Source organism: Epinephelus fuscoguttatus, linkage group LG17, assembly GCF_011397635.1.
Source record: "Epinephelus fuscoguttatus linkage group LG17, E.fuscoguttatus.final_Chr_v1".
NCBI classification, from domain to species: domain Eukaryota; kingdom Metazoa; phylum Chordata; class Actinopteri; order Perciformes; family Serranidae; genus Epinephelus; species Epinephelus fuscoguttatus.
In genome coordinates this window covers 13,958,971-13,981,739 of record NC_064768.1, presented here as the reverse complement: position 1 = coordinate 13,981,739, position 22,769 = coordinate 13,958,971, and the positions used below count along the sequence as shown (strand labels likewise).

The 22,769-nt window shown below is 37.6% G+C and overlaps 1 protein-coding gene across 4 annotated transcripts; it reads left to right on the top strand.

The window, feature by feature from the left end:
- Window positions 1-80: 80 nt before the first annotated feature.
- Window positions 81-18,757, top strand: LOC125905105 (cilia- and flagella-associated protein 69-like). 4 transcript variants are annotated; one of them, XR_007451620.1, is made up of 24 exons: window positions 81-464; window positions 1,451-1,510; window positions 1,592-1,657; window positions 2,032-2,141; window positions 2,228-2,304; window positions 3,288-3,386; window positions 4,586-4,738; window positions 4,978-5,152; window positions 5,423-5,546; window positions 5,686-5,952; window positions 6,037-6,268; window positions 6,561-6,716; window positions 6,805-6,920; window positions 7,357-7,475; window positions 8,258-8,339; window positions 8,447-8,639; window positions 9,348-9,485; window positions 10,129-10,205; window positions 11,127-11,324; window positions 11,663-11,749; window positions 11,857-11,940; window positions 12,957-13,053; window positions 15,651-15,739; window positions 17,756-18,757. XR_007451620.1 is itself a non-coding variant. In XM_049602968.1 (23 exons), exons 1-23 carry the CDS (start codon window positions 390-392, stop codon window positions 13,068-13,070), a joined length of 2,778 nt encoding a protein of 925 aa, XP_049458925.1. In that variant the 5' UTR covers window positions 81-389; the 3' UTR covers window positions 13,071-13,231. The 4 variants fall into 4 exon arrangements, 2 of the variants coding, with proteins under 2 accessions (XP_049458925.1, XP_049458924.1); XR_007451619.1 differs by having other exon boundaries at window positions 3,288-3,458; XM_049602968.1 differs by lacking the exons at window positions 15,651-15,739; window positions 17,756-18,757 and having other exon boundaries at window positions 3,288-3,458; window positions 5,686-5,734; window positions 5,831-5,952; window positions 12,957-13,231.
- Window positions 18,758-22,769: the final 4,012 nt, after the last annotated feature.

The following is a 22,769-nucleotide window of genomic DNA, read 5'->3' as shown; positions in this document are numbered from 1 at the left end:
TCCTGTATTCGAGAGGAAATGGGCGTTTTGTTATAGGGTTCATTTTGGGCCGCGCTGTTCGCCGTACTACGCGGTAACCATGGCAACGGTAGTAACGTTATACGCCGTTAGGCTCGGTGCGACGTCAAAAGGAGCCGAAACGGAGAGTTTGTGCAGATTTTTCTCGGAGTTTCGTCGCTATAACGTTAAACAACTCGAGCTGTTATTGGCAAACAAACACCGACGTCAGAAAGTAAAGTTGGACCGATTATTTATGTTAATAACAGATTCTGGACTTAACGTTACGGTTAACCCAACTGGAGCCACAGCTCATGAGGCAAAATTCAGAATAACCGACATTTTTTTTTTAAAGTAAGACGTTGAAGCGAGAAGTTTCTCAACATTTGGACATGGATTCAAGAAAAGTTGTGCACAGAAGAAAACCTGACATTCATGCATCGGATAAGAACCAGCGTTCACAGGAGGTAAACAGTCTGTCTTTGTAGGGTTAACATAGCGTGTTATATTGCTGAAGTGTCTCCTCTTGTTCTCTGTTAAAATTAATCAGTTTACAGAGGCAGAGGTAGGTGCAGTTTTGAGTAAATATAGCAATATCACAGTTTGAAAATACTCTATTACATTGAAACTCTTTCATTCAAAATCTTACTTAAATAAATGTATCAAGAAAAATGTAACAAAGGCAACTATTTACTATGCAGCCAACATGGGCTCTGTCGTTGTTACACTGTATTATAACTATTTATAGAGCACTTTTCTGAACAATGACAAAAGTTTTATAGTGCTTATTGAAAAAAAGACAGCAGATAAAAACCAAAACAACGATAAAACAACAATAACATGATATTTAAAGAGTAGACTGAAACTTGATACAATGATATCAATAAGGCAATTTGAAAAATTGGTTATAGGTTCCATTGATTTTAGGTGTAACTGTCTGACATTGTATGCTTGAGTTTTTATCATTTTATGCCTTTGCAAATGATATTTCAGAATGCATTAATTTATAATTGTAAATAACATTATAAATTATAATGTCATGAAGTTGTCTTCGTAAATATATATTTTTACATATCTGCATATAGTTTTATTTGAAATGCCTGTATTTTATGCCTTTTTAAAGCTACACCAAGGATATTTAGAATGTGTATTTATTTATTTCACTTTGTATTCAGGTCTTACTTGTAAATGAGATCTTGATCTCAATGTGACTTCCTGATTTCCTGATGACTTTAATGTTGTAGCTTGCCAAATAACTGAAAAAGGACTAGAGGACATGCAACCAAATATTACATGAGATGTTTGCATATTTTAATGCAGAATGCTTTGTCACATCTTCAGAATAGGCACAATACATTTATAAAATGACATTTTTTGTGACAAATTTGATTTTGTCTGTCAGTAAAGAAGACAGACAGTGTCAAGTTCGTCCTAAACTGTAATTTCTCAACAGGTCAATGTTAAAAGTCTTGACCTCAGTAAGGTGATTCATCTTCTTGAAGATCCTTTGACAGTAAGTTAAACTTTAGTGTCATTGTACATTTTTTAAAAAAGTTGTGAGATAATTAAACTGTACATTCTGTTTGTACTAAAGGCTAACTTGAAGGAGAGGCATCTTTTTGTGTTGAAGAAACTACTGAAGAGAAGCCAGATTGGCTTTGTATCCTTTTTCTGGATTCAGTCTTTTGACGTACACTTCTGATAGCGCAGGCTTCTCTTTCCAGAAAGTGTCTCTCTTTTCCAAAATAAATTTCTCTCATGTATCACACACTGCAGCAGATTGTCAAATTTTCCTCATTACTGTCCCTGGTACAGCGATGGAACTAGATTTGCTCTCATGCAACCGGAACACAGAGCCAAATGTCATTCCCAAGGCTCTAATTTATCTGTATCACTGTGTCTGTCAGCATTTTCCCTGTTCAAAAATAGCCCCAGTTATTGTGATGACTCTTTCCTGCATCACTTACCCTCCCACTGGGATTTATCTCCACATAGGCCTCACCAAAATGTTAGTACTTCTTAAATTATTTCAAGCTTTTGAAGGAGCTGTCAGGCATTGGCAAAATACTCAACATCTGTGCTGAGAAAGTGACTGATCACCCTGAATATGTACCCATTTTGTGTGAGGCACTTCAAATTTGTAGGTAAGAAACCCAAATATTTCATACATGGAAAAGACTGTTGTACTTTTATTGTGACATCACCTGAACATCACTGTTGTTTTTCTCAGGCTTCCCTTCCTGAAGGAGAAAGTATCTGATGAGCAGAACTACACTCAGGATGTCATAGAGTTCCTCTCTAACCTGGGTACACAAATCACTTATTATTTCACAGTTTTACATCAAATTACAATTTACAGTTTTCAATAACACTCCATAGGCTTGTAGATGTTTTTTCCCCTTTTAGCAGAGAGTTATTTCCATCCTTTGCTTATGTTATGAAAATAAAGATGAAGACATGAAATTTAAAGGGAAAGGCTGGCATTATAATATTTTTTCTTACTGTCAAACAATCCCACAAAGAAACAAAAGCAATGCATTAGTTTTCTCAATACTAAAGGACTTTACTACCTTGTCTGTGGCACTCAGCACCTAAACTCTATAAACAAGTATCTGTGTATGTATACAGAATCTGTAAGGAACAGGACAAGATTTTGATATCAGAAACATTCTAATTTCTGTTTGTAGTCCAAGTGGTACTGACCAATCTCATTTGTGCAACAGTCTTTGTGAGGAGGCAGAACACATTGGCCGAAATGCAGTCTCAAAACCCATCGGCCATTACCTGCCAACAAGTTAGCTTTATATTAGCTTTTTTTTTAATATATTTAATTGTGTTCATGAGCAGATATCTGTTAATAGAGATTGGCCAAAATAAAGGGTGCACAGAGGAGGAAGTCTTGGCCCAGATATTCGCTGACTACACCGGATCTCCCAGTAATATTGGCTCTAATAATTGGCAAATATTGGCTGTTGCCCCTAAAGGCTTTATCATCGTTAGTTGATGGTTTCTGAGATTACTCACCATTTTGTGTCATAGGTACATTATCATTGGGGTTTTTTGTTTTGTTTAGTTTTGTTTTTTGGTGCATTCACATGCTTGTGGGACTTGAAATACAGTGACCAAACCTTTTTATGCAAGCCATAACAATCCCTTATGTAGTTTTACCTAGGTTTCTTTATTTTTATTACATTGTTATATACTAATTTTGTTCTTTAAAGAAGACATCAATTTCTCAAGACAGGAGTGATGATGACGAGTGATTCTGACAGATGTGTTTCTATTGGCAGGCTGTCTGATGAGGATGTCAGATGCTGAAGTGAGACAGCACATAGTTCAGTGTGTGAGATCATTCTACAGCTGTGTAGCTCCTAAACAGCTGCTTGAGGGTATGGCTGGTTTCATCAAGCCAAAGCCTCGGATTTTCCACTCTGACAACCAATTTTCTAGACTTTCACTGAGTGAGGTTTTCTCATGGCTTCTGTGGTGGCATGCTTGTGCCTTTGTTTCTTTTTGTCTGTTTTTCTCTTTTTGTCTTTTCTTCGTGTTTGTTTCTTTCTTTTCTTTCTTTCTTTCTTTGACTAATCAATCCTGCCGAATACAGTTGTCAAGTCAATTCAATTTTATTTTTACAACACATTTCATACACAGGTAAACTCAATGTGCTTTACAGTAAAACATAGAGAACATTAAACAAATTAGATGAAAAACATATATGTACGTAAATAAGATAACCTTTCAGCAAGCCTTACAATCTACACACTCATACATAGAATACACTTAACACTTACAAATGGACTACAATACAGACACTAACTACCAAAAGCCTGAGAGATAAGCAGTGTTCTGAGACTGCTTTTAAAAAAAGATACAGTAGCAGAAGATCTCAGCTTATCCGGCAGTTTGTTCCAGAGAAAGGCGCCACAGGGAGCAAATGCAGCTTCACCTGATTTAGTTTTAATTCTAAGTACATTCAGGGGACACATGCTTGAACATCTTGGGGATCTGGTTGAGTAGTGAGCAAGTGGGAAATATATTCAGGAGCCATACCATTTAGGGTCTTGGAAACAAATAGTAATACTTGAAATCAGTTCTTTACCGTACCAGCAGCCAGTGTTTGTGTGTGAAATTTATTGTTCAACCTGGATTTCCCCTCTGGGGATCAATAACAGCTCTTCTTCAAATAACATTGTCCATGACTGACACAGTTGTTTGTGTGTTTTCATTACATTTTTAACTGCACTGCTTCCAGAAATGTCAGGCTCTAAATTTGATGTCTTTTTAATCTGTTTTTTTTTTTTTCATTTCATTTTTTTCTACTAAAACTGCTATTCTACCTTTCCTGTGTCCTAATTTTCTTCTTAACTGAGTTTTCCTTTCTGTTTTATTAATGTATCTCTTTTTGTCATTGGTGTTGTTGTTTCCCTGATTTCCGATTTTCAGTTAAGAGGTACTTTTAAACAAGAATGTACTTTTTTCTTCTTCTTTCTGTTTTATTATTTTTTATCTTGTCTTCTCTTGAGTTTGTTTCTTGTAGCTCACACCTGTTATTTATTTATTTATTTATTTTATAAATGTGTATCTGCAGGGCTCCAGCCAACTTCTCCAGGCTACAGGCTACAGCTGCTGGAGCGCAGTGACCTGGCTCAGACGTTGGTCCTCTCCATGGCCGCTCTGGAGAACCAGCCCGCCATCAAGCTGCAGCTCCTGCAGACACTTCAGATCCTCTCCAGCTCTTCTGGTCAGTAACTGATTTTAATCTGGATCCACGGAGGTAGGAGGGGATCTGTCAGACATGTCAGTCCAACCTCCTTCATTAGATAAAGTAGCCAGCTCTCAAGAACATAAATCTTCTAATGACCAAATAATCAGACAAACAATCAAAACAGTGATTTTTAAGTGTCCTTGTGTCAATGTCAGCAGGTCAATGGATCGTTTTATCATCGGTCACATTAATTGCATATCATTTTACAAACACAGATATGAACTGTGCATTAATACTGAATGCACGTGGAGCAGAGATGATCTGTCTCCACATGAACGAGCCCGACCCATCCGGTCAGGTCCTGTTCTACTCCTCCGAAATCCTCTGGAACCTACTGGAGAAAGGCAGCAAGGAGGCCACTGCTCAGCTCAGCAGCATCGAGTGTGTCATGTAGGTGTCCCCTGTGGCTTTAACATGTTTTCAAAGGTGCCTGATGAGGACATCGTGTGCTTGTAAAGTTGACTTCATTGATGACTTTTCATTTCTTTGAGGAAGACAAATCCTTAAATTGACAGAATCCTAAAATTTAAATCTCCTTTTAGGAACATATATGAGTCAAGAATTAATAATCTTCCATTCTTTAAAAATTTGAATACTTTTGCGCTCTCATTCTGTACAAATAGATACAAATTTATTACGTTCTCTTTCTTTGCTCATTAGATCTCTGAAAGAAGCATTTATTCACCAGCTGATTAATGGTTTCCGACATTCTGACCTCCAACTCAGAAATGATCTGCTCGTGATCACAACTCTCATCACTGAAAATCTCAACTCTCTGATCAATGTGAGTGCAGGATAGGTAACTGTATAATGGAAACACAATGCTGCTGCTCTTTAAGACTCATAACTGCTATATTTAGAAGGTTTGCAAAATGTTCCACTTGTTCCACAATGTTTGCTTGACGTGTGTTTCTAATTTTCAGGAGAGTTTATTTGCCAAACAGCTCGTAGCTTTGGTCACCTTTCCAGAGCGTGAGGCCACTCTTTCCTTATACATCACTGTTTCATTTTTAAATTTGAGTTATTTATCAGTATTCGTGACAACAAAATGCTTCATTTATGTTGCAGTGAAAAGTCAGAACCCCCTGGTCTGCAACCTCAAGCTTACCTACAATAACGAAGATTTTCAAATGAAGAAGCTGCTGTTGAATCTGTTGGTTATAATGTCAAAGGACTCAGCTGCCCTGCAGGTCATTCGCACACTCAGTTCATATTGTTTGAGTAACTGTCACGAAGAGTCTAAATGTGTCACCCTCCATGTTTTCTTCTCCTAGCTGTATAAGGAGGAAAGAGTTACGCCTGCTCTTCTGACGCTTGTGAGTCCGCCTGCATCCTCATCTGAGCGGCGCTCAGCTTCACGTCAGTGGTCCCCCGTCCAGCAGGAGGAGCTCCAGCTGCAGGCGCTAGCCACACTCTCCACCATCGCTCCGCTCATGTTGGATGACTATATAACTTGTCAGGGAAACTCCTGTCTGCTGCTCCTGCTGGACTGGTGTGTTGCACAAGGTAAGGATGCTGTGAAACATGGAGAGAGACAAACAAGAGGCTTCAGAGAGCCAGTCCTGTATGAAAGGTCAGAGGTCAAACACCAACATCCATGGGACCTGTCAGAGTGCCTTTGAACAAAACACTGAGTCCCTACACACTCACCCTTAGATAATGTGGATCAGCTAAAAATAAAAATGTAACATAGTTAGAATTAATTATTTAACAGGTTTTCAAAAGAAGAAACTATGATAAATTGTTGTGTTGTTACAGTCCTCCAGAAACAACAGGATACTTATTATCTTTCCTCCAGATCCTTTCTTTGGTCAGAGTCACAGTTCAGGGGGAAGAGGCAGTAAGAAGGCTCAGATGCGACATTGTATCAGAGTGCTGAGATCTGTGACGTCTTCAGGTGAAGACTTAGTCAATGAGGACCTTTGTGATCAAGGAGTTATCAACCAGCTCTTGGGTAAATTTAATTAAAACTTGCACAACATCAGCAGAAACATTTTTATTAATAAACATGGTCAGTACAGACATGTGATTTATTTTCTCAGGGATTTTGATGCAGATGGAAGCAAGTCCTGATGAGGAGGATGAAGTCACCCTGGAGATAAAGTCAGATATTCAACTGATACTTTCAGCGCTGTGTGAGAGTGACATGCATAGAAAGGTAAGACTGAGCTGATGACCCTGATAAAAACACTTTGTTACATCCTGTTGAATTACAGAAGTCACTGTGGACAGCTGAGAAGTTTAACTTAAAGCCTCTATATGACTTTTATGTGATTGTAGCATCTTTCAGATTAGTTTGAAAGATGGACAAGTTTTTTAAGAAATAAAACAATACCTGTTAAGATCAGTGCCAAAGAAAGACAGTTTCAAATTCTAAACACAAAACATAGGAACACATTCATAAATGATATGTTTTTGCTTTAGCGTTTCAAGTGAAAACCAGAGTTTTTAAAAATTATTATTACATACTGTTATTCCATTTTCTTGCAGTTTTAAATACTAAATAATATGATGCTTGAATCACAACATTACATTTTCACTTAAAGTTTTGTACAATATCGCCGTGCTGACAGTCTTGTTGTGTTGTTGCACAGGAGCTGTTTGGATCAGAGGGAGTTGAGATGGCAGTTCACTTCCTGAGGAAAGGCTGCAACAATTTCTACAATGGTCTGGGACACAACAAGCTCATCCTCTCCACAGTGGACTGTGTGCGGTCAGTTCAGCAAAATCTCAGCATCCTTTGACTGATTGATGTATTAACTGGCTATTACACTGGCCCTGTGTCCTCATGTTTTCAGAAATCAGATTTTAATCTAATCCATAACGAGTCTTGGTCGTGTTCAGGCATGTAATTATTGTTGAGGACACAGAGATCATGTCTTTGGTGTTTTTTCTTATCTTCATTTTTATTTTTCAAACAAAAGTGCAATTTATTTAAGAGGGGGATGAATGATGTTTTGTTTTTTTTTTAACTTTGGTTTTTTAACTTGAATTTACAGAAATACTTTATCCACAAAATTATCATTTGTATATCAAAAACCCATCGAGTGTTACCTTGAATTCATGAAGAAAAGTGCACAAGTTGAAATACATACCCTGTTTATTTCAATTCATCAAGAATGTTCACCTTTTTGGATTCTTCGTTCACTGTGGAGGCCTATGAGAAAGCAAACTTTTTCCATAAATTCAATGTAACACGTGGTGAGGAATTGATATATAAATGGTCATTTTGTGGGTGAAGTTTTCCTTTTATCTAAAGAAACTTGTATCATAATTAACTTCACCCTCAATTAACCAAATTAAAGTAAAGAACATATGAAGCTCTTACTCTAATATTACATTAAGAACCTCTTGATCTCTTGACCTCTGTCATTTATGTCATCATGACACCTTTTATACCTTTCTACACTTTACACTTTTTCAGCCCAAAAAGAATTTGGTGAACAAACTTACTGACTGATTCCCCACAGCTGATTTAAGTTTGTGTCCCATCAGGTCTTGTATTGTGGGCTGCTACACCACAGAAGATTATTTTTTGGCTAAAGGTGGGGCGTCTCTTGTGTTGGATTTACTCAGGGTAAGTAGCTGATTGACTTCCCCTGTCGTTATTCTATTTGTGTGTCCACATGCACTTAAATGTAAAGCACTGATAATGAATACTTTGAGCATCTCTCTCTCAAACAGTCAAGCCCCAGATGCGTACACTGCATTGTCCTTGCCACCCTGCTGGAGTTATGTGAAAACCCGAACACTCTGTCTCACATCCTGAGCTGGAGGGATGTTGGCAGTCAGACGGCTCCCAGACTCCTGCTGCAGCTGTGGAGGGACGAGGAGGAGAAGCTGAAAGTCAGCCGAACCAGACACGGAGGGATTGCAGGTCAGTCTGAAGCTAGACTTTAAACAACAATGATCAATGACAAGACTTTGAGGAAGTACATAAACGTGTTTACATCTATAAAATATGGCAGTCACTTATCCATCACATCATCACAGTGATTGTCTGAACATGAGACCAGCAAGTGTGACTGTGAGTAAATATCAGCCTTTAACTTTCCTCTCATTCCCTAACTTCGTCATTCTGTTTTTAAAAAGAAAAAGTAAAAAGGGAGTCTAAGTTATGGATCAGGTAAGGTGACTGACAATGTGACAAGGTAACAGCCATGGGTCAGGCTGACTGATGAAGGCGGAGGCAGTGACAGGAATTGAGTTTAAACACTATGTGGCAGTTTGCAGAGCAGTGAGGTTGGGATGTTTCAGGTAGGTTTTGGTTTGTCAAACTGATCAGCAGGCATCAGCCATTCGCTGAACGGTTTAAAGGATGTCAGGTGGTGTCTCTTCTTGCAACACTGTAGAAAGTGAAAGACAAAGTGTGTAATACTGTCAGTTAGGGGCCCAACACACACCAACCAAAGGATCTGCTAATAGTAGTAAGACAAAATTAGCATATTTTTTTTCACTGTTTTATCCTGTTTGATTAAACCTCAAAGTTTCTAAAAGTTACAGTGACACTGTTTAGTTTTTTCACAATAAAACTGATATTCATATGTCTTTTTCTCTTATCTGCTTTTTTACTTTTGACCTTGAGATCCCCAGAGGCCAATCCTCAGTCATTACCAGCAGGAGGACACTCAGCTGTCATTTCCTGCAACAACACCGAGTGCAGCAGTGCTGGAGCTTTCAGAAAACCTGCGGTCAAAGATTTACCTCATCTTCTGCAAACTTGGTAAAGCAGATTTTTAAGAGTAAATACAGCAGTAAATACAGCGTCACTTATTCAAACAATACATCTGTTAATATGTAGATAATGCTGTTTTTATTATATAGTCTTGGATGTGTGGTAGATGTACAAAGCTTTTGCACCATTTACAGCCTAATTTTGGCTAAAATGTCTTGAACAATCTTTTCATACTCTGTGGATGTGGTTTTGACATGCAGGTCAATATATGATTCATTATCTATTAAGTTATGAAGTACTATAGTGCAAAATACAATAATGATATAAACAGGAAAGTATGACAGTCGAGGATAGTCAAAATTAGCATTAGGCTATAGTACATTTTCAAAAAGCGATATATGCTGAACTTTTTAAAATTTATTTTATGTAAGTTATTTTTTACCAGGTAAGTCCTGCTGAGCTCAGCAGTCTCTTCATCAAGGGAGGCCTGGCCAAGAGAGCAGCAAAAAAAACCATTAGAGACCAATCACAATAACCCCAATAAACACAGAGAAGATATACAGTAGCATGTTGAAATATTAAAACCAATGGATTCATTAACACTTGCACTTATGAAAGCTTTACTCAGGAAGAGAGAATAATTCTCTTGCAAAACTATGCTGTAAAAAATAACTATATGTTACTTTGGCAGGATTTCAAGGCCTTCCTGGATTGTCAGGAAAAGATTATGTGACCTTGAGCATCATCAGGAGATATCTGGACTTCAAGGTAGAACCACAGTCTATTAAGCAAAGAAAATGCCCGTGCTAGATATGAAATCTGTTGTACTAGTACCGGTTTCTATCAGGATTTTTACACCGTCAGAATAATTTGATAGATAAGATACTGTAATCACATTTTAGCCTGAGTGTCAGACTGAAGCTCCCAGAACCTTCAGTCTCACATCGCTTCCATTGAAGGCGATTTACAAGGGGGAGGGAATTTGATTTTTTCCCTAACCAATCAGTAGAGATCAATGACTCAGCCAGAATCTGACGTCATTAGTATCCATGCCTCGGGGGTGCCGAAAACAAGTGAGCATAGCCCATTTAAAATGTCTCCGTCGTCGTGCACGCCCAGCCGTATCGCCATTAAATCCAGTTTAGCAGCTTCCTTAATTTGGTCCTCCATTAACGCGAGTAGTGGCAAAATACCTCGATAGCATCGTTAATGTGGTCTGTAGGATCTGTAGCGGTCGCCATTGTTGCTATCCTCTCCAGTTACCCACCGGCGTACAGCTTGACATCAGCGTGGCGCTGATTGGCTAATCGCTAGACCCCCAGCGTTCATTGGTCCGTCCATCGTTTGGACGAGATAAAACGCAAATTCATTGAAGTATGCCAGACCAGAGATGCAAGCCTACTCAGTTGAGTGGGCGGGGTCTATGGTCTGGAACCAGGCTAATCACATTTAACTTCTCTAACTATGAGCTTTACGTTCTGACAGCAGAGCTAAAAAAGTAGTGTGTGTGTTACTTTAAGAAGTAAAATGAGTCAAATAGAGATAGTGTCAGTGCCACAGAGCCAAATATGTAACAAAATGTTCTTTGGTGTTTATTTAAATTATAAAATTATTAACATATCCCCTCCAAACATGTTAAAGGGTAATTTTAATACAAAACACAATACGCATTGAAGCTTCTGTCTGTAGGTCAGTGAGGTTTGGAAAGAGATCAGCAGGGAGCTGAGTCTGGAAGGTGTGAGGCCGATCACCCCTGATGAGGAGGCTCTGAGTACGATCCATAAGGTCTCAGAGGATACGGCAAGCAGGGCTGTAGCAGAACAAAACAGCATTCTGGAGCAGCTGGAGAAGGATGACATCGACAAGGAGGAGTTCATGTACACAGAGGTGCAGAGGGTTTAATTCAGTGATCACAAAGACTAAACAACCCAAACAAAGTGTGTGAAAGTCAGCTGAAGATGTGTTTGGCTGTGGGCAATATGCTGTGTTTTCAGGAATCCTTTTTGTTTTCATGAACTACAGCACAAACTTGATTGGAAAAAATCTTGCACATTAGGGTATTTTTGCATAAGCTTCTAAACATTTTTTGTTGCTTTCTAGTAAATTTACATTGCTAGATATTGTCACTGAGAGTAATTTGTCTCTGGGACTCCATATAGACACAGCAGACATCTTGTTTTCATAATTTGCTCTCTGACTCACGCTTATTTGCCTTTGTGTTGCAGATAAAGTCTCGCTGGAAGCAGCAGGAGCTCACAGCCAAGTCATGGGACAGTTACGTTTCCAGGACTTCAAATCATGAGATCCTGAAGGTTTATGTTAAGCGTTTGCAGTTACAACCTCAAGTCATTACTGCTGTACCAAAGAATCACTTTAAAGAAAAATGAATTTATGTTTGTCTGCCTCTTTTTTTGCATAGGAAGTGAAAGCACAGAGGGAGAAATACACTGAATCATCCAGACCCAAACCAATGCATGAAGATGCTGCAGTTCTTCCTAAAAAGGTCTCTCTCTGACACTCAACACTGATATGTTAAGACACTGTCAGTCATTTTAGCTATAGGAGATAAAACCAACAGTATATTGAGCAAGTTAGTTCAATCTCTTTTTTTCCTGTCAAGAAGTAATCAGACTTTTACTGACCTCTACTGGCCGAAAGGAGGAATTGCAAAAATATCTTAGGCAGTGCACATCCACTTCATCAAAATGAGTTGCAGTGTAATTTGGGGAACTTTGTTGTGTCTGGTTCACAAAAGAGCCAGAAATCTCAACACTTGGGGGAAGTAATCATTGAAGAAGTAATCATCATTGAGGAAGTAAGTATTGGTAATATGTTAATTTTGTGTGCTGAGGCTGTGAAAAATGTACTTTTCCAACTTAAAAGGACAGTTCACCCCAAAATCAAAAAATACATAGCCTATTTTTTCCCCCTACCTGTAGTGCTACTTTCACTCTAAATTGTTTTGGTGTGAGTTTCCAAGTCTTGGTGATATCAGCCATAGACATGTCTGCCTTAATGGGACGAGATGGCACTCGGCTTGTGGTGCACAAAGCTGTGGGTGTAGTTTGATAGAAAGAAAATATTTCCTACATGAAACTGCTCACAACAAGGTCTGTGGACTATCTTGAGTAATCAGGTCATGATTTCTAAAAAGAGACATTACTTTTAGGCTTTCAAATGTATTTTTTTGGCGCTTTGAGCACCACACGCTGAGTGCCATCTAGTTCCATGATATTGGAGAGAAGGCAGACATCTGTACGGCCGATATCTCCAACACACTGCAACTCACACCAAAACAGTCTAGACTGATAAATAGCACTACAGCTAAGAGGAAAAATATGTATTTTTGATTTGGGGGTGAACTGTTCCTTTAAATCCTCTTAAAGCTGGAAGTGACATTATTTCTAATGTATCTACAAGGTCTTAACTCACCAGCTGGTGATGCAGAGCTGTGCAGAACAACAAGGAGACATACTCACTGATGAATTACACATGCTGGTGTTTTACTTTGTGTTTCAGCATTTCATCGGGCAGGTGATGTCTATAGAGAGAACAGGTGCTTCAGGCCCTGCAGGAGTGAAACTAAGGCTGGCCAGAGCTCCCATCAAGGCTGCAGGTCAGGAGGAAGTGTGAACCACAACACAGGACTCAAAATACTTCAGCACTGTATCGTTTAAAGACTGATGTTAAATACCAGTCTTTCATTGTTTTTGTACCTTTATTTAATCTTATAGACTATGATGTACACTCAAAACAAAATAAACATTGCAGCACAGTAATGTGCTTATCACGAATCCTGTATTTCTAATAGCTTCTAATTCATTCCCAGAGTCTGTAGATACTGACGTGTTTTCATTTGACTTTGGCAGCAAAGGCAGACATGAGGTCACTTGATGTGCACAATCAGCATCTTGTAGTCTAGTCCACCTCCAATCCTGCTTACAAACACACAAAGACACACACACACACATACACACAGAGTACATTGAACTGACAGGCCTTTGTGGCCTAACATGTCTTATTTCAGTATGTCTGAGTCACAGTGCAGCTGTTAAAACTCAAAAAAAAAATTGACTAAATAAAACATTACAAAGTTAAAGAATTTGATTTGTCAACTGTCTTTTTCCACAACATTCAGATCATTCTATGCATTAATTCTTCAACATGCTTTGTTTATATAACAAGTGGAGCAACATGAACAGTGACAACAATCAATGTGGCATCATGGAAACTAAGACCTTATGTAATCTCAAAATAGCAACCACTACATCACTTTAACATAAAAAGTAATTATGTCCAGCAAAGGCTAAAGCTCATGTCAAAAGTTACTTTGTGTTTGTGCCACCCAGAAGGTCCATTTAGGGCAGTTTATAAAAAGGTTTTTTTCTATGGTGTTTTTTAGTTACATAAGTCACTGCAGTGCATTAACACACATGTTCCCTCAAGCATGCAACATGCTGCACAGAGCCTCTTCTTCTCTCACTGCTCTCACCCATTTCACTGGCTGGATGACCAAATCATCTCTGACAGGCCGAAGCTTTTCATGCAGCTTTGTGAGTGTGTGTTGAGCCCCATCAGACTGGCACTGTCACACTGTACAAAAGAGCGGGGACACACAGGAGCCTCTTCAGTACGACAGGCTGCTGCTGTTTGTTCAGGCTGCTGAGGGGCTTCACATGCGGTCTGTCTGTCTGTCTGTGGACGCTGAGCTGCTGCCGCTGTCGTTAAAGGTGAGGGTGAGTGTTGATGGATGCTTGTCAACTCCCTGGGGATCCATTACCATCAAACTTCGAGACAGACTTTGTTTTACTGGTGGTGTTTCAGAAGCTCTTTGGTTTTTTGGTACGACTTCCAAGTATTTTCTATATAACTCAGTTTTATGTTTACATTCTTAAGACATCTAAATACATACAAATAACATAATTTTTTAGATTTTTAAGCACTTAAAAATTTCAGGTTTCAACAGTGAGAATGGGATATTTTTCTAACAGCTTTTGCTTGAGTGGAGCTGTAATGACTTTGTTGTGTTTAAGAATTGTGTGACAAATAACTCATTTGCCTCTGTCTGTACTTACAGGTGATAAACATTAACATGACTAAACACTAAGGAATAAAAATTGTATTTCATGGTATTTTTCTGGTGACAGTAGATTCTACATGCAACCTCAACGTGTGGAAAGGCTGTTTGGTTACTCCAGAAGTTATAAAAAGAATATCTCTTATGAAAGAGATGACTTGTGATGAAAAGCAAGTTAAAATATAACATTTCTTGAATAACAATTGCATTTATCACCTGAGCGAAAGGTTAAATTTGGAAAAACTTTTTTTTTTCCAGAGACAAAGTTCTCTGTGATGTAGCTCAATTAACTCCAGATTATTTGCAGATAAAATAAACAGTGAAATGTCCAAAAATATACATGTTTTTTTAAGACCAGTGGTTTCATGGGTCAGGTAAAGGGTGTCTGCAGGTTCTTAAGTGTTAAAATGTCTTAAATTTAATTATATGAATATTATGCCTTAAAAGTCATTGAAAATTTGTGACAAAAAATAATACAATCTCATTTATCCATCTTTGTATTTCTTTTTGTCAAAATAAGTCAATCTCTTCTGCATGAAAGTCCACATTTCTGATTCAAGCTATCACTAACTTAATCATGTCTTTTACTTTATACTTACCTGTTGGAAAAATGTAGATTAATTTAACTCACTCTAATAATCATATTCCTACATAAAACCTGCCTCCTTTATTTACACAGTCTATGCTCTGTGCTGGACTACACACTTACCTTCATATTCATTATCTGTGATTAAATATTATCTTGAAAAGGACTTAAAAGGCATTAAATTTAAGTGTCTGATACCTGTAGACACCCAAGCTGAGTTACTCCCACAGGGTCTTGAGATGAATCTCAGGGGTCACAAGATCATAAATGGGAAAGAAAAATTACCATATTTTTTATCAGATTTTACCTCAGCAAAATACAGGATACTTTTAACCTTCAGATATATAAAAAAGTATCAATATAGAATAATCTGAGAGTAGAAATTCACTCTTTGGTTGAAGCACTCACAGCTGTGACAGCAGGTTACATGTAGAAACAGCTTTGTTCTAAGGGGTCAGAAAACCAAAAAGTTTGGGAAAAACTGATATGAAGAACTAACTATTGGACATAATAACTATTGAAGGATTGAAGACAGTTTCTTCCCCTGCAGGAGGTTGTTGTTTGGTCTGAGGAGCTTCAGCAGCAGAAATGATCATCAGACTGGGGCGACTGACACCGGGATACTTCCGTCTCCTCCAGGTGGGAGCAAAGAAGTATTATTTCTGTCTTTATATTTTATTTGACTGGTCTCCACAACTGGAAAATTATTTACACAGAGAAATATGTCATATTATAAGTCATTCTAATCTAGAGAGTACAAATAAATCAATCCACTCAGTGAAAGTATTTTGTGTTAATACTTGATGTATTCATACATTTTTTATAGAAATGTTTCATATTGAGGTTGGATAAGTACATTAATATTTTACAGTGAGCTGGTGCAGCTCATCTCAGGAGGTTACGTTATATAATCTGTTCAGATTCAGCCTTGTGTGGAGGAAATACACCATTTGGGGAGCATAGGTCTTTAAAGGCTTTAAAAGCTTTACAAGCATGAAAGGCACATAAACATCATAACAATTTTCGGCAATTTAAAGCCACTAAGTGCGGAATTTTAACATTTTTCACTTTGGTGCCAGTTATAGCATGAATCAGACTGACTCTACAGCAACTCTACCAGCTCTATGAGGCTGCACTTAATGCACAGCAGTGCTTTGAGCTAAATACTAACACCACCATGCTACAGCCCAGTCACATGTTTTTACAGAGATATCGATGGTTTCTACAGACGTCATTATGCCATCAAAACAATATCTTTAAAATCCAAACGAGCTTTTCCTTACCACAGAACCAAGTGTTTTTTGTGCCTAAACCCCACCATACTTTTACCACAGCACTGTTGATACTTAGAGTTTCAACATGTCCACTACATAATAACGTATGAATGTAATGTACGTGTGGTTTGCAGAAATGTACAATGGCAACATTTTGAAAGAAAAAAGAAAGCACTCCTTTATTAGTCCCTCAAGAGGAAATTCAATTTTCATTTTTTTTTAAATTTGTGTGATTTTATTCACGAGATGAGGTTGCAGCCATGCTTACAACCTCGCTATGACAATGCTAACATACTGATGATTAGCAGGTATAATGTTTTATCATGTTCACTATTTTTGTTTTTTAGGCTAGCATGCTAACGTTTGCTAATAAAAACTAAACACAAAGAACAGCCAAGGCTGATAGGAATGTCATTTGTTTTGCAGGTATTTTGTCATGAAGTATTGGGAAAATTCCATTTTTGACCTGATGATGTCACCAGATGGAAAGTCACCAAAGTTATTACAATGAATCCTGAGGGGAAAAATGTATATCCTCCTGAGACCTGGAGTTTTGTATGCATTTTTATTTTCTCCTAGCTATTTGGGATCAGTAGAATCTGATAACTATAGAAAACTAAATATTGTCATTAATAATTAAGTTCCAATGTCCTCAAATGAGTACTTCCTAATTAACAGAGTCCTAGCTTGTTACTGTTGCTAAAATTGGTAAAATATGTGGCCATATCAAACTACAAACATTATCATCATTAATCATAAATAAACAAGTTTCAAGCATAAAATGTGATCAGGCTTTGGAATGTCCACTTTTGAGTTGGGATCAACTGCAGATTGACTTGGCAGAGACGGCTGTCATCTTGTTTTTACATGGACTAGTGTACTGTGCTCCTACTACCACTAGAGGACAAAAAAGTGTCCACAAACAAGGACAACAGGTTTAGTATTAAGTCAAGTATTATACTTATACTTCATTCTAAGTAGAATTCTAAGTAGAATGAAGTAAACCGGTCAGATAAACCCATCATGTGATGTCCTCATATGAGGACACAGGGTCTCAGGATGATGTCTGTTCAAATTTCATGGTAATCCATTCATTAAATGGGATATTTCAGTCTGGACCAAAGTGGTGTGCACACCCTTAGAAGCCCTCCATCCCAAGATCCAAACCACTGAACACCAAATTTGACCTGAATCATCACATAGGCTATTTCAAAAAACAAAACACTTCAAAATCTGCCATAATCATATTAAATTACATACATTGTGACTTTAATGTGGCGTCAGCTTCAACTGTTCTCTGATCAGACTGGTGTGTGTGTAACCACTGAGTGTCTGTCTGTCTGTCTGTCTGTGTTCGTCTTTCTGCCCGTCCTGTCTGCAGAGGCAGGTCTCAGGCGAGGTCCGCATGCAGCCACAGAACAGTTTCATCGATCCCATCGCCATGACGATGGCCACACTGGGGATGGGAGTGTCACTGTACAGCACCAGGCAGATGGCAGAGAGGGTCCATCTGAAGCACAGCACAGCCTGAGATCAGTGATAAATACTCAGCCTCAGACCTGCAGCTCTGTGGGCGGTTTATGTGACAGATTATTTGTATGTCGCAGAGGGTTTGTGATGGAGGACGTGGAGAGAGTTAATGTGTTTGTGGTGTTGCTTGATGGAAAATTTAAGTGTCCCAGCAGGAAAATGTGAGTCACTGTTCAGTCCCAGTAGGAAGATGTGGCATATGGTCAAGCAATTTACAATTTTTTTTTTTTTGCAACCTCAACATTTATAAGCAAATATAAATGGGCCTGTAGTTTAACCACTCTGCATATTTTCTGCAGGTTGCCTTTAATTTCATCAGTGATTGAATGTTAATGTAATAAATGCGCATATTGTTTGTCGACAAAGATTTCAGCATGATAGTTTGACCTGCAGCAGTTATCATTTCCTGCATTTTATACTGTAGAAAGACACACACAAAAAAAAAACAGAAAATCTAATAAAATAATTATGTCAGGAATTCTCTCAGCATATGGCTTGTTATATTTCTTGGTATTAGTCACAAACATGCACTTTTCCTTCAAAATAAATAACATTTGTTGTACTTTAACATGTGAATGTTATGAATACAAATTAAATCCTCAAGCAGCATCACCCTTTTTAAGTTATTATTTATGAAGCAGACTTTAATCATCAGCTTTAGAGAAAGCTGTTTTCATCAGAGCATCTTCATTTTGCTTAATTAAAATTTCATGTTTGTACCAGAATTTAATAAAGGAAATGTGTGTAAATGTAAAGTGCCACCGAAAGACATTCAAAGAATTTATTTTGTTTAATAAAAAATTTGGTAAATTGATATAATTCTCAAATAAAAATGCTCATAGTCACATCTCTATGCAGATCTCTATGTACTGTTGTTTTCAAGTTTTTTTCTTTTTCTTTTTTGTGATGTTGAATCAGCTTTCAAGCTCTCAGGCTTCATCCATGTGGAAAGTTTCTGAAGGACTGGTAAATCTGAATGAATTACAGTCTTCTTTGGTGCTCATGGTACTGAGAATTCTTTTTCACACATAAAAAGCACAAAGATGTTGAAATAGGCATATTCTACCATCAAAACATGGCTCTCAGAATTCACCAGATTGATGCCTTTAAATCAAATATATACAACATTTTTTTTATTTTATATATATATATATATATATACATATATGTGTGTGTATGTATGTATGTATATATAATTTTTTTTTTACATATCTTATTGTTCAGACTTAGATCTATTGTTCAGGCTTAGATATTTGGCCCTACTTGTATGTGCCCCTGTAACAAAACGACTGGCCCTAGCTAAGAAGAAGAACACATCATTTATTGATGTCTGAGGGGAAATTCTGTTTTTTATGAAGTGCTGTTTCTCAGAATATGGGTATATAACATAAAAAAGACAGTCTATTTCTCAAATAGCCTAACTAACTATGAACAAAAAAACAAAACAAAACAAAAAAAAGTTAAATAATTTGGGCCAGTGTTGGTGCCTACTTTCCTCTGTGTCACATTAATTAATAGTTTTTAAGTCTTGTTTCTTATTTTTCAGTTTTTCTAAATAGCCTCTAGATTTATTGGCCTCCATCAGGCAGACAGCAGCCAGAGGAGGAGATGTGACACTGTGGGAACTGTCACTGATGTTGGTTTTACTAATTCCTCTCTGCTGGGGGCTGACAGACAGGAAGAGGACATGTGAACTGTGAATCATTTGTTTATTCTAAATGTTTTTTCTGGCTGTTTTCAAATACTTTATTCAGCTTTATCTGAGAAACTTAAAGTATACTGGTATCATGTTGGGTCATCAGAATAACAGTATCGTTCTATAGTGTTTCCAAAACAAACAAAAAAAGGAACTAAAACTCAAAAAATGTAGTAAATAAGAGGTGAAGATTTCCGGTGAGAAACTGATAACGGTCTCTTGATCCTGGATTCATATAATCCAAACACCATTACCTTATTTGGGAAAGGTTTGAGAGTCTGTCTCCATAAATAAAAAATCTAATGATCCATGACTGAGGAGCTGATTGACTCCTTATTCTGGCAGCAAATGGATCCTCCCAGGCACCAGGCTCTGCTTGTTATGAATGATCAAACTTTATTTTCCCTGTGAGAAACCTTCAGCACTGCAATATACTGTGTAAAATGTAGCCTTAAAAGAAGAATAGAAAGACGATATAGCTATTTTACTTTCTTTTCTGTATCTCTTCCTATATACAGTAATGGAGAGGTGATTGCTTTTTGGGTTGAGATGAATGATTTCAAACTGTAGGTGGACTCATTCCCACCAGAGATGAGCCAAATCAGGGTGGTGTCATCTGCAAACTTCAGGAGCTTAACAGATTTGTGAATCAATATCAATAAAAAAAACTGAAGCAAAGAAATATGTATCATATAGTACCACTGGTGAAAGTACAAGTAGAAATACCACACTGTACAAATACCTCATTACAAGTAAAACCCCTGAATTTAACACATTACATGCGTATTAACGACAAAACTGTAACCATACTCCTTTTAAAGACATAAATATTATATGTATATTTACATATGGGTTGTATTTATTATGTTCAAACTGGCTGGAATTACAAGCAAAATTTGGGGTAGTCTAAAACTTTTTTTGTAAAATCTGAATCTCAAAAGAAACGTATTTGGCTGAAAAATTAAGAGTAAAAGGTTCAATTCTTCCCTCTGAAATGTGATAAAGGGGAAATATAAGTTGTATAAAATAAAAATACTTACTACAGTTTCGTTTAGTTCAATGGAATGTTGATGGATGGACATCACATAACTGTGAACTGAAAAGTACTGCTTCACTCACTTGAGCCAGGTTTCATTTGTTTGAATTAGACCCATCTATCCTGCTGTCCTGCACTGCTCACAGGAGAGCCGTGAAAGCCTCAGCTGGTGTCGGTATCTTCGTTAAGAACACTTGATCAGTTTGATGTTGACATAGGTAAATCGATTGATGGAATCCTTTGTTTACATTTGAACATAGGGTGTCACAATATTTTTTATCATTAAGATGATATTTCACCAAGAGTAATATTGGATACAGGTGTGAATTATCATGGGGGAGTTTTCATTGAATTTTTAAAGGACTCAAAATATTGCGCGTTTAATGGGGGGTCAGATCCAGAGAATGATAACTTTACTTCTGTTTCTGTTGGAGGAAAGGCTGTAGTAGACTACACTGTGGCACTGCATGTTGACCTGAAATGTTTCTTAAATGTAAGGAGCAACATAAGAAAAGGGATCTAAAAGATGAATTTAAACTGTGTCAGTTTAATTTTGATGGAAGGCTTATGTATTTCAAAAGATGCTTCAAAGGAGGACAAGCACTGCAGTTAGGACAATTACAAAGTAGGAACTCACAGCGATTTTGAAAGGAAATAAATAAACTTGGTCCTCAAAAGAGCAAGATAATTAGGCTACCACTGGAAATCTTAACGGAGGACGGTGGATCTTCTTTTGAAATGGTTTTGATACTTATACCTCGTAAGAGATCTTCAATTAAAATATACAATTGCCTATCTGAAATAATTAATAATCATGAATAATAATTATTAATTATGTTAAATAATGTGACTTAATTTATATGAAATCACCTCGTGGGGCACCATTCCCAAGAAGGGAAATATTATAGCCAGTAAATGGTATCAGTCTCAAAAAGTTGACTAAACTATCAATTTGGAATTTAGATTAATAATTAAATTAATAACAATAACCAAATTTAATAGTAAAGCCTGAAGGATTTCGGAGTTCTTGACATAGCAGAGGTTGACTATTCACTCACTCTTGTGCAATATTAAACAGACAGCGGGTATGATCGCAAAAAAAGTTATTTATTCATAAAGGAAGCAAAACAATACACAAATTTTCAAATTCTAACTAACTAACTAACTAACCATATACAAGTGTGTGTGTGTGTGTGTGTGTGTGTGCGGGGGTGGGGGGGGGGTGGCGGTGTAGTAATCAAAGGGCCGTTTGGCCTACAAACAAAATGGCTGACAACAGAGAACTACATGATGGCCAAATCAAATCTGGTTTCAGAGTATTTTAACAATGAACCATTGGATGCAGTCTGTGCATCACAATTGTCACTGAGTAGAGAGTTTATTTCTTTGCTGCACTCACTGAGATTCAACCTGCTGATGAGTTCAGGACAGCCAGGGTTTGGGCTCTGTGTAATGGAGGAGATAAACTGTTCTAAACAGGGGTTCTCCATTGTTAGGTTCTAGAAAGGAAGGTGACACTAAAACAGGTTGTCTTTGTACAAAAATCAAATGTGTGGTTGGCTATGGTGTTGCTTGGCAGATACCTTTAAGTGTAACTTGTGAGTACACAAGCCAAACAAAAGAATGTGCAGGCCTTCACTGTGGGGGAGGAGGAGGGGTAGCTAAAACACAAGCAGGCATGAAAGATTAGGGCAGGAATTTAGGACAGTAAATTTGCTTGCAAGGATTACAACATGCACTAACTGGAATGCATGGCAGAAACATATAGTGTTGTATCTTAAAGTTAACTCAAGCTGAAACTTGGGCAATAACAGTGAGGTACAAACCTTCACAGGGCTGGTAGCACACTGTGCTCTATCTCTTTCTAGGCTGAAATGCACGGCAGTTACAGCCAGTTCTCACGTAAGTTCTCAAGGTTTCACAGGGCTGGTGGCACACTGTGATAAATTACAAAGAACAAAGAGCAAAAGAATCAACAGCAAATTCTGACAGCTTGATCAGATTGCATTGAATACGTGGTATTCAAATGCCAAACCAAAATCTTACAAGGGTAGGTCAACTTGAATAGCCAGCAGCAACAGTAAACTCTAGTGTAACACTATGAAGGCTTAAAGATAGCAGTGATCAGTCACA

Bases quoted from the DNA above. Each gene is read 5' to 3' on its own strand.
- LOC125905105 (XM_049602967.1), top strand. From the start codon at position 390: ATGGATTCAAGAAAAGTTGTGCACAGAAGAAAACCTGACATTCATGCA. The intron at 8,640-9,347 runs GTCAGTCTGAAG...TTTGACCTTGAG, and splicing joins CAGACACGGAGGGATTGCAG to ATCCCCAGAGGCCAATCCTC. The intron at 11,325-11,662 runs GTGCAGAGGGTT...TTTGTGTTGCAG, and splicing joins AGGAGTTCATGTACACAGAG to ATAAAGTCTCGCTGGAAGCA.